General features: G+C 58.2%; 1 protein-coding gene across 1 annotated transcript; it reads right to left on the bottom strand.

Annotated features, from left to right (window-relative positions):
- Positions 1 to 2,678: 2,678 nt before the first annotated feature.
- APLN (apelin) lies at positions 2,679 to 11,220 on the bottom strand. The gene is made up of 3 exons (XM_030844875.2): positions 10,830 to 11,220; positions 4,735 to 4,906; positions 2,679 to 4,109 (listed from the first exon to the last, which is right to left on the bottom strand). Exons 1-2 carry the CDS (start codon positions 10,894 to 10,896, stop codon positions 4,740 to 4,742), a joined length of 234 nt encoding a protein of 77 aa, XP_030700735.1. The 5' UTR covers positions 10,897 to 11,220; the 3' UTR covers positions 2,679 to 4,109; positions 4,735 to 4,739.
- Positions 11,221 to 11,585: the final 365 nt, after the last annotated feature.

The raw sequence follows: 11,585 nt of genomic DNA on the forward strand, positions 1-11,585 counted from the left end.
TATTTTCAAAAACAGCCCCCTAGGGGGCTTCCCTGGTCGCGCAGTGGTTGAGAGTCCGCCTGCCGATGCAGGGGACACGGGTTCGTGCCCCGGTCCGGGAAGATCCCACATGCCGCGGAGCGGCTGGGCCCGTGAGCCATGGCCGCTGAGCCTGCACGTCCGGAGCTTGTGCTCCGCAACGGGAGAGGCCACAACAGTGAGAGGCCCGCGTACCGCAAAACAAAAACAACAACAAAAAAAACCACAGCCCCCTACTCTGATTCTATTGTATTTATTTGGTCAAGATATCTCCAGATGGTGGCAACCCATATGTCCTGCCTTCTTTTGGTTTGATGTCTAATTATCTTTACAGAAAGCCACCAGCTTTCCTTCCCCTCATCCTCTGCCCCAAGGAGGTCAGACTTGCCTCTACCCACTTGCATACCGTGACTACAGGTGCCTGGAGAACCCTGGTGGCAACTCCCCTTCCTTGTCCCCACATCTACTGTGCACCATCCTCCTGCCAACTTAACCAAAGGCAACCGGGTCTTCTGGGGCCGGTGTAAAGCTGGTGTCTCTGTGAGCCTTTCTCTGATCCCACCAGTCCACACCACACCATCTATTTCCAGTGCACTTACTGGGATTTAAGTACATTTTGTATTTAAGTCTTCTCTCTAATTAGGGGACCTTCCATAGTACCATAGAAAGAGTTTACGTTCTAGAATTCAAAGTCCAGATTTTAGATTCACTCACTGGCTGTGAGCCTTTGGGCAAGTTGCTTCAACTCTCTTAGCCTGTTTTCTCATTTGTAAAATGGGGATCTGTGTCGCTCAGTTGTTAGGATAATAAAATGAGTTGATATTTTTTTAAAAGAGCTCTGTAAACTGTTAAAGGGCTACACACTCACGGATCGGTATTAAGTTGCCCTGCCCTGCCTCCGCCCCCTTCTCCTTGGTTTCTTGTGAAATTAGAGCTTTGGGGGTGATTAGGGCCATAACGGACCAATCAGCATAAAGCCAGCCCACCCAAAACCTCCTTGCCTAAAACCAGTTCCTCTGACAACCAGTTTGCCTAAAAGTCAAAGTAGTAATTTTGAAAGAAGGCATTTTTGTACCAATTTTCCTAAGAGGCACTTCCAACACAATGTCATATTTTTAAATCACTATGTCACAATCTGCAACATTTTGTCAATGATAAGATTGTTGTGTAGCTTGTGGGCGGCATTTTCTATTTTATCTTTCATTGAGCAGTTTCATGACTTTTTAGCAAGTGTCTGAAGACCCTGTCTTCAAATCGTATATTTCTAGAACTGAATACTCGTCAGATCTGTAGAATTTCCCACAAGACTTAGCGAATGCACCTTTTGGATCACTCCTGTCTCCTTTCTGCTGGGTTATACTCTGAACCGTGTATACCTGTGTGCACCTAATGAGTTGATTAACCAAATTAGCATGTACGCAACATTCCTTCCTGTTCTCCAAGATGTTGGCATTTTGACAAGCGTGAAGAGGTGAGACAGATGGGGCAGAACTGCATCGAACTCCTTGCATTTTATTTCTCAGGCTATCTCATGCATCAAGCAACTCTACTTTGTGAAACACATACGAAGTCATTACCAAATGTATTTATTGCAGGAAACAGAACATTTCTCAAGAACGGTAACTGGCTACAAAGTCCCGAGAGTGTTCAAAAGTAGATAAAAATAGAAGAAGACACACACCAAAGATATAAAACAATTTTTAGTAGAAATCCCACCTTTAATCAGAATGTTCTTAAATAAATTTTTTTAAAGATCCTTCAAAGGACACTGCAAAAAAAACCAAAATTAGGACACTCAGATGCCAAAACACTTAAAAGTGGACTGCATTTTATGTGAACTGGTCATTAAGCACAGGGATTCCTTTTGTGAGTTTGCGGCAAATTAGTTTGAAGCCATTGGACCTGGAACCGATTTAGGAGGCAGACACTTCCCTCCCTGCACATGAAGTTCATGGGCATGGGGCGGGGGGGGGGCGGGGGGGGGCGGCCGGCCATGGATCTCAGCAGAGACGTGTGCCCTTCCTGAACGTGACCTCCAAGAGTAAGGGCGAATTGTCAGCTTTTAACTCTTTATTATAAAGACATATTTACACTGAACAATCTTTACAAACACAGTGAACACAATTAGGGGAAAGGGACGATTTCTTAATGAAAAGCGCCTTAATAACTTTGTATAAATTAGTAGAAGAATCATACACAACCACTTTAAATAAGACGGCCCATCAGCACCTCCACTGCCCTGCGTCTCCAGACTTTCCCAGCCGTCCTTCTCCCACTGCCCACAGCCCACCCACGCCCTTCCCCCTGGGCCGGGCAACCGATGCGACAGGAGATGCAGAAAGGAAGAGGGGGAAGAAGGCCCAGCCCCAGTGGGGACATCGGTGGCAGAAGAGGCTTTCTGGACACTGGCCAGACCCCACTCTGGGCTGAGGGGCGTTTGGGGGGGTGGCAGGTGCCCAGCCTGGCTCCCCAGGGTGGCCTTAAAGCAGCAGTAGCAGCAGCGTTAGCAGCAGTGGAGGGAAGGGGGAGGGGCGGGTAGGCAAACGTTGGGGTTGCTCTGGGACTCCGGGGGCCGTGACTCCCCCTGCCCCACACGTACATAGGTGGCCATCAGGCTCCTGTCTTCCCTTTTCTCCCTCCCACGAGGCCTTTGAGAAGAAAGCCTGCTGAGATCTACACTTCCTCCCATCTTTCCTTCCTTCCTTCCCCCCTCCCTTCCTTCCTTCTTTGTTTCCTTCTTCCTCTCCCCACTCCCTGCCTCCTCAGGGAAAGGCCACTGGGAGAAGAAGGTCCAGTCAACGTGAAGGGAAAGCCATTGAGTCCAATTGGTTAAGGCCACCTCCTGATTCCTGGTAGTCTCGGTGCCCGAGCTGCCCCTATGAAAATACCCAGGGTCTGGGAGTGCTGCAAGGAATTGGGGCAGCTGGCCAGTCACGGAACTTTCCAGGCCGGGTTGGGGAATGGACCAGAAGGGGCAGGCCAGGGAGGAGGGAACAGCTCCGTCCCACCATGGGGCAGTTCACAGCCGGCCCCCTCTCCCTTCCTGGCCACCCCCAGCCCCAACCCCGGGAAAAGGCACTTAATGGGTTTGGAAGACATCGTCAAGAAGAGGGCATCATCACGTGGGAGTTCGGAGACCTGGGCCCTCGTGCTGGCTCTGCAGTGGCACTGGGCAGGTCACCATCCCTCTCCGAGCCTCCGTTTCTGCAGGAGTTTGCATAAGGAGGTGGCGCTAAGTGAACTCCAAGTTCCTTTTGGCTCTGATCATCTGTGATTCTTGGCAAAACCAATCATCCTAGTTGGCTTTTGCTCCTGGGAGGGTACAGAGCCACCTGAGGCGCATACCCTCCCCTCCTGAGTTGGAGCTTGAACCAACTGGGGGGGGGCGGGGGCGGGAGTGAGTGGGAGGGACTGCTAGGCAGCACAGTGAGGCGAGAGAAGTGACAAAGTACTTCGCGGCCCCTCTCCTTCACCTCTTCCTCAACCGGGCCAAACATGGGGATGAGGAAGAGGCCACAGTAGCTATTCCTCCTCTTCTCCGCTGCTTCACTCCCCCTTCGCCAGATCGCCAATCCCCCGTTCCCATGCCCCCAAGGCACCCTGTCTGCATCCCAATGACCCCGTCCCTCTCACTGGAGTCTCTCATTGCTCCGCTCTCTATGCCCCTCTGGAGGCCTGGGGGGGAAGTGCTGATGCGAAACCGTGGAATCTGCTGGAGCCCATTAAAGAAGGGCGGGTTCCACCCAGCCCCCAGGGCATACCTGAGGCAGGAAGGGCCGAGAGAAGGGTTCGATGTTAGGGTATTGGACACAAGAGGTAGGGACTAGAGCAGAGGGAGGGCTGCGGAGAGGAAGGACGGCCTTCCAGTGCAGGGTCTCCCAAGTCACGAGGGGGCACTGAATGGGTCCTTGCTAGGGGCAGGAGCACGCCAATCCATTCGGGGAGGCTGGTGGGGGAGAAGAGCCGGACCGTCAGCAGCTAGAACAGGGGCCAGATGAGGCAAACGGATGGGAGGGCTCCAGAGAAGCAGGCCGATCGACGGAGGGGTAGAGAGAATCACGGGGGGCGGACACGTGGTGGCCCCTTCAGTCCTAAAGAGGAAAAATGACCAGAGAGGGGTCATTGACGTGTCCTAGGTCAAAGGAACCGCCTGGGACAGGAGAGGAGACGGCCTTCACCCGCCCTCCCCACAAGCCTGAACCTAAAGCCCCAGGCTACTGAGTCGGTGCCACCCTGTCCCGGCGACAGGGGGAAGGACAGCAGGCCAGGCCTCAGGGGCAGGCTCAGGCCCTGCTCTCTCCTTCCCACATCTCCCGGCAGCTCTCTTCCCGTTCTCTGCTAGCGGCTACCCCCAAGGATCCCTGCCTTCCCTCCCGCCCCGGTGAGGGTCCACACTGCACACCTGCACAGATACCCTGGGGCACCTCTCCCCAGCTCGTCAAGGCCCTCCAGAACACTCCAGCTGGGCCAGCCAGCCCAACCCTAGGCAGCAGCGTGGAGGGGAGCCAGCACCTAACTCCTGGGGAGCGTCAAGCCCCTCTCCGGCCTTGGTCTCCTGTCTAAACTGAAGGTGCTCTGTAAGCCCCGGTGTTATGCATGGGGCCGGCACTGCCTGGTGCAGGTGTCTGGCCAGCGGTAAGCAGCAGGGCCACCCGGCTTCCAGGCTGTTCCTCCCCTGCCCTTTCTGTGCCGCCCACTGACCAGAGGCTCAAGTACCTGCTTCAGAAAGGCATGGGGCCCTTATGGGAGAGGCGCGGCCGCTGGCGGCGGAACTTCCTCCGACCTCCCTGCCAGGGCCCTGGGCCGCTCCTCGGCCCTCTGGGCTGCACCAGGTGGCGGATGGTGCCTTCCTCCATCCCCTTCCCGTCAGAAGTCTGCAGCAGGGGCCCTGCAGGAAGGAGAAAGCCTGTCATCCCAAAGGCTGATGCAGATGGGCCAGGGCCCCAGAGGAGGGGCAGCCTCTTCATGAGGTGGCGCTCTCAGAGCTTTTGTTTTTCCTCTTCCAATCAGTGAACCGATGAACCACTTGCAATGTTTACACTGTCCTGGGGCAAACAGAGCCCACTACTCACATTTACAAATTATACACCTGACTAGATGTCCTTTTGACAGTCCTATCATGTTTCTGATGGGCACAAACATGTTCTGTGCTCAGAACATCATCGGGGGGTGCAGCTTGGGGTATCATGCCTGCACTCAGGCTGGGGCACAGCAGACAATAACTTCCCACTGCACCCTTGTGACTGATACACTTAAAACATTTCAAACACACAATATTTCAATGAAAACAACTCCCCCCGTCACGTGCCTATCACCCAGATTCGACAGTTATCCAGATGGAGTTACATATGCTTTGGTTCTCCTGTTTCTTTCTTTGCAGAGATATTTTAAAGCAAATCTGGAACATGATGTCATTGTACATCCTTTGATACGCAGGTGACCCACTTTTGAGTACTAGAGCTCTCATAGCTCACCCCTGGGCATCTCATCAGTGTTTGGCCATCTTGGGGCTCACTTGTTCCTGTGGCCTCCCTGTGAGTGTGGCTGGGGGACTGTTTGCGGGGCGTGGGGGCGAATCTCTGACTCTGTGCCTTATGCTGGGATCTAGTCAGCCCGTGACCAGATTCAGAGGCCAAGAAATATTGCACAAATGAATGAGTAAACAAGTGAGTGAGCGCCACCTGAAGCAGCAAGTGCATCGGGAAGGGGGTGGGCTGCCAGTATTGCCCCCCCGTTGCCCTACTCCTTTCACCTCTAGATCATACCCTCATCCCGTGCCTCATGCAAATTCCTTCCATTCCAATCCCAGCTGGCTCCTTTTCTGCTCTAGGGGGCTCTTCTCTACATCTGTCCACATCTGGCTTAGAGGAGAAGCCTCCTGATGCCAGACCAGGCCCTGCCAATAGAATCCAAGTGGCGCTGGGTGTTCCTGGGTGCGATGAGGGAAAGACACACGATGAGGCCCCAGCGGTACAGCAGGCATGAGAAGAGAGGCACAGTGCCCAGATGGGGAGGGTATCCTCTGCAAATGCTGAGACCCAGGACTGTGAGTGGTGGTGGCAGTCAGGGAGGGCGGGCTGTTGGGGGGAGGGGTCCCTAAGAGACAGGGGAGGCCCAGAGCCAGGATGAGGAACACGGCTGGTGGGCTCAGACTCTGGCCGGCGAGACGTCTGGACTCTAGGGCTGCAGAGAAGAGCTACCTAAGCTGACCGAGCTCTCAGCCACCTCTCATGGAGGCTGCAGTCCAGCCAGGTCAGGCGAGCTGGCGCTTCACAGACAAGCCAGCCGCCGGAGGCAAGCAGAGCAGGGAGATGCGATGGTGCTGGGCAGGAGGCAGACAGGCAGAGTGCTTGTGCGATGCCCGGGATGGGGCTGGTCTGCAGAAATACAGCTTCTGAGGCCAGTGATCATGAATCCCAGCCTCCCTCTCCCCACACCATTGGGTTTGCCTCCAGCTATATCCCTGTCTCTCGAAACCTGTTTCCATCCATCCAGGAGTCTCCACCACTAGCTCACAGTTTCCATATAACAACCCATTGGCTGCTCGCCCCCCAACCATACCCCTGGCGGCTCTTCCTTTCCTTCCTCCCTGCCTCCAGCATCCCCACGCTCCGGTTCCTTCCTTGGCTGTTTGACTCTTGTGATTCCTCCTCCACTTGCACACAGTTTCCAGGCATTTATCCTCCTCTTGGGCCAAACTCAGGCAAGGATTGTCCTTAGGGCCCTCCCTGCCCAGGCCCCTGGCGCCTGCTGCTGTCCACGCTCTCTCGCCCAGACACGCGCGCACACACTCTCTAGCCCTCCACCCTCCCTCCCAGAGAGAACGTCACAGGCCCATTAGGACCCCTCTGTTTACCAGCCACCCTTCATGCTTCTTCTGGTCGGGGGTGGGTTACTGTGTCAGTTCCTCCCCTAAACCCATCACCTAATGTAAATTAAAACACGAGTTGTGTTTGCACTTTGGGGCAGTAGGTACGGACAGGGGCAAGGAGGCTGCTTTCGCCTGTCATAGGGCTACCCTCTGAGTGCTATCTGCAAAGGGGCTGCGCCGGGGAGGGAGAGGAGGGAAGCCCCTTCACTAAGCTCCCCACCGCAGCTGCTTCAGCTTCTGCCTTGTGTTTTGGAGGCCCCTCAAGGCTGTTCTGCCCTTTCAAGAGGACAGGAATGATACTGATGAGAAGTTGGTACCAGAGAAACTCTCAGGACGAAAAGGACTGTGCTGCGGGTGTGGCCAGGCAAAAGGAAGGCCCCTAAGGGCCTTGAAGGTGTCAGTGAGGTCTTGGTTCTTGTGTTGCAGGGATGGCCAATGGCACAGGCTATGGCCCCAGGGGTAACAGCAGGCATGAGAAGAGAGGCACAGTGCCCAGATGGGGAGGGTATCCTCTGCAAATGCTGAGACCCAGGACTGTGAGTGGTGGTGGCAGTCAGGGAGGGCGGGCTGTTGGGGGGAGGGGTCCCTAAGAGACAGGGGAGGCCCAGAGCCAGGATGAGGAACACGGCTGGTGGGCTCAGACTCTGGCCGGCGAGACGTCTGGACTCTAGGGCTGCAGAGAAGAGCTACCTAAGCTGACCGAGCTCTCAGCCAGGCCCTGGAGAGCAGTCACCCAGAAGCCCCTGGCACCTTGCATCCCACTGGATGGGGGGGCTCACTCTCCTCCTTGTAGCCGGAAGTCTGCAGTTCCTCCCCCACCCTGATTCCATCATCCACCTGTTTCCTACTTTTGATTCTGAGTCTGGTTCACCCTAAGATAAGCTGACACCTGAAACCCTGGCTTTGTCCTGTCCAAAGGGACAAATCAGAGGCTTTTGATTCTCATCACTGCAGAGGTCCCGGCAGTGATACAAAAGAATTCCCCTGTAGAAACGGGCCATCCCCAGTGTACTTAAATATTTTCTCTAACGCATCTGCTACTTACGGGAAGGCTGGGGCAATCCCGCAAAGAGTCGCGAGCCTAGAGGGACCGAAGCGCCATCAGCAGTGAAGCCACAGCATCTCCACCGTGAAGCGCAGTCAGGGGTAAACAGGGCTTGCTTTTCACACAATCTAAACGCCAGCCCTGCCCGTTCACAAAGAGGTGCGTGCCGCTTCTCAGGAACACGGCATCCTCACTAGGAATGAAACATCTTTTTTTCTTCCCTCTTGCCATCCGGCCTGTCTTGTGATTGCTTTAAAAGCCCATACAAGTGCCCTGGTGGCACTGGCCATGTCCCCTCCACTGCTCTGGGGTCCTGCATGTGTCTCCAGGATGAAGCGCCCCTCCTTTGTCTGCCCAGCCCAGTGCCCTGAGCCGTCTTCCCACGCCAGCCGTGCTGCTGTGGACACATCACGCCCTGGCAGCCTGGTCATCCGCTTCACCTGCATTAGTCCTTTGCCGCTGAGAGGCCTGACTCAGGTTACCTGGGTGCTTAGTTCTGAGGCATTGGGGATGGAGTGGAGATGCCCCCTCCCTGAGTGGGAGGGGTCCAGGAAGCTGTCCTCACGCTGTCATTGTGGCTGCAGGCCTCAGCTGGGGCCGGGGAAGGGCAGGAGGGGGACAAGGAAGGACACAGAGGTGCTCAGACAAAGACCAAGGGCTACTTGGCCCTGGTCCAGCAGCTCTCAGACTCAAGAGCAAAGTGTATCCCAGGTCAGGAGGCAGTGGAGGGGTCTGTGTGTGGTGGCGGGAGAGCATTCCAAGTCAGGACACGGCGCGTCATGAGGAAGCACGGATTTCAGGCCTGGAGCTGACCGGGGACTCTGGCTGGGGAGAGCATGCAAGTCCGGGCCAAGGGCAAGGTGGTTCCGAAAAGGTCCCTTGTTCTGAGCCAGGACAGGAGGCAGGAGGAGCAGGACATGTGTCCCCAGACCCACAGAGGTAGCCCCCTTGGCCCCAGGACAGGACGGGGGTGGGGTGGGGGGACGTGGCAGGGGGAGGTGGAGAGGCAGGGGGAGCTTTGGAAGTTTCCAGTGCTAGGCTTAAGCATAAATGTGAGGGCAACGAATTTACCCAGATCCGGCTGTGGAGCTAGGTGACCCAATGCAAAGGGTGAATGAAGCAGGGCGCGGTAGGGTCTGATCCAGATGCGGCGTCCCCTCCCCTTGAAACCGGCTCCCCCTTTACCCGTAATGCCCCAACAGCTGGACCCTGAAAAGGTCTCCCCGTAGGCTCTGGGGGAGCCGCAAGTGCGCAGATCAGGTAGGCCCAGCTTCCTCTGGGATGCCCTCTCTGCACCACTGTTTGCCAGTGGTGGTGTCCCGTGGGTGTCTTATCTCGCCAACTGCCCTGGATGGCAGGCTCCAGGAGGGCAGGCCCGTGTGGTGTCCTTCATTCCTATCTTTGGCTCTCTTTCTGCCATTGCCTGCCTGACAGGAGTTTCTGAGGAAAAAGCCTGCTTGCTTCTTACCAGTGAGGTGGCTGAGCCAGGACTCGGGCCTGAAGAGAGAGATCACTGGACAGCTAGCTAAAGGCAGGTAGTGCCAGACCCAGCCAGTGCGCCTTCCCAAGAAGCCGGGCAGGGCTCCCCGGGCCAGGGCAGTGCCAAAGGCAAGAGCGGAGAAAGGAGGTGACCTACAAAGCGAGGTGGAAGCCCCACCAGGCTCCTCAGAGGCTCCCGGGCTGCATCCTGTTCTGGAGGGTCTGGAACAAAGTACGGCCTTGGGCCCTTCCTCTAGGACACTTGCTGCCCTGCTCTCTCCTTTCCCCTGCTCCCACCTCCCCATAAGTCCAAGCCTGGCACTGGCATTAGCCCACCTGGTCTTGGCCTTCCTATTCTGTGTTGCCAGGCCGGCAGCAGTGACAGTCAGATCACAGGACTGTGGCAGCTGGAGGTGGGAGCTGGCAGCCACAGGAGACACTGACGCACAGAGGACAGGGAGCCCGGACTGGGACTGCTGGGATGTGGGTGGGGACCAGGCTTGGGGAGGGCAAGGGAGCACCAGTCAGTGCCAAGTATGCCAGGTGGGGGTGTGGTGCAGGTGAGGGCCAGCTGCATGGAGGTATCGGGTCAGGCGCTGTTTCCTGGTTTGATGCCTGGAGACAAGGGGACTGAGGTGAAGCATGACCATGCCTGGGTCAGAGGGGGGACCGGAGCCAGGATCTCAAAGAACCAAGTCCCTGGGGTGGGGCGCAGGCCTCTGGGAGAGCCTTCTGTGTGGGAGCAGGAGAGCAGACCAGACAGGACTTGGGGGTGAGGGAGGAGGCCAGCCTGACCTGGCCCTACCCGGCCCAGCCCGGGGGAGGCTGCCTCTGCTCACTTGCAGGCTGAAAGGAACCACAGCTGGGCTCCACGCCGCCTCCCCCGCGGCGCGCTCCTGCCTATGCAACAAGTGTCACGTCTGCATCTTGGCACATCATCATCCCCCAGTGGCCCGCGCCCCCGGACCGGCCGGCGGCCCCTAACTTTCCACGCAGGAGCCCAACCCACTGGCCTCAGGTCAGTTCCCTCCAAGGATCCACGAGGGGAGCGGGACGTGCCCCCCCATACCCTCCACCACGTGGGGAGCGGGGCGCGGGACACGGAGCGCACGCCTGCGGCCCTGAGCTCCTCGGACTGCGAGGGGCGGCCGGGAGGGGCCAGGCGCCGGAAGGTGATGCCCCAGGCCGAGCCGAGCCGAGCACCCCGCAGGGAGCGATGCCCGCGGCCGGCGGGTCCCTGGCCCCGGGCGCCCTGTCCGTCGGCGGCCCGGCGCGTGGCGGCTTCTGCACGGCTCGCGCCCGGCTCCCGGGAGGCGGAGAGAGCGCGATCTTCGGGGCGGAGGGCGGGGAGCGCGCGGGCTGCAGCCCTGGAGAGCGGCGAGGGGGCCGCGGGCGAGCGGGAGGGCGCGCACTCACCTCCACACACCGCGCTCAAGGAGAGCCAGAGCAGCAGGAGCGCCTGCACGCAGAGCCGCAGATTCATGCTGCTCCTCTGGCCGCCGCCGCCGCCGCCGCGCGGCCCTGGCCAGGGGGCGGGGGCGGGGGTGGGGGCGGAGAGGCCGGAGGCCGAGGGAGGCGCGAGTCGCGGCTCGTGCGTGCGGGCGCGAAGCTCGCGTGGCTCCCGGGCCGCGAGACGGTAAGCCCCGAGCCGCGCCGCGGGCTGGCCGGCCGCCGCCTCCTCTCTCCTGCAGCCTCCTCTCTCCCGCCGCGGGGCAGCGCCGCCCAGCTGGCCTCGGCGGCTCCGGGGGCGGCGGCGAGCTCGTTCCAAGTGGCTGGCGGCTCGGCTGCGGCTCCAACGGCCCGTGGCTCAGACTGCCAGCGGGAATGCGCCCCGCTCACTCCAGGGGCTGCATTTTGTAGCCTGTGGCTTGGCCGCGAGCCCACTTGGTCATGTGGTCATCGGGAGGGCTGGAGGGGGGCCGGGAAGAGGGAGAGGGAGCAAGCCTCCCGCACCGCCCCCCTCCCGGCACGCACTGGGCAGCCGCAGCCAGGGCGCGAGAGGGAACCTCGAGGTGGTCCCACAACAAAGGCTGCGAGGCCACTCTGACAGCCCACAAGCGCTCCCCGGACAATGCCCGCCTGGCCGGGGGCCAGAGGGTTTTGGAGACCTGAAGGATTTCAAACACAGGAAGCATTTGGGGCGGTGGAGGGGCACACTTAACCCTTTGTCGC

Source organism: Globicephala melas, chromosome X, assembly GCF_963455315.2.
Source record: "Globicephala melas chromosome X, mGloMel1.2, whole genome shotgun sequence".
Taxonomy (NCBI): domain Eukaryota; kingdom Metazoa; phylum Chordata; class Mammalia; order Artiodactyla; family Delphinidae; genus Globicephala; species Globicephala melas.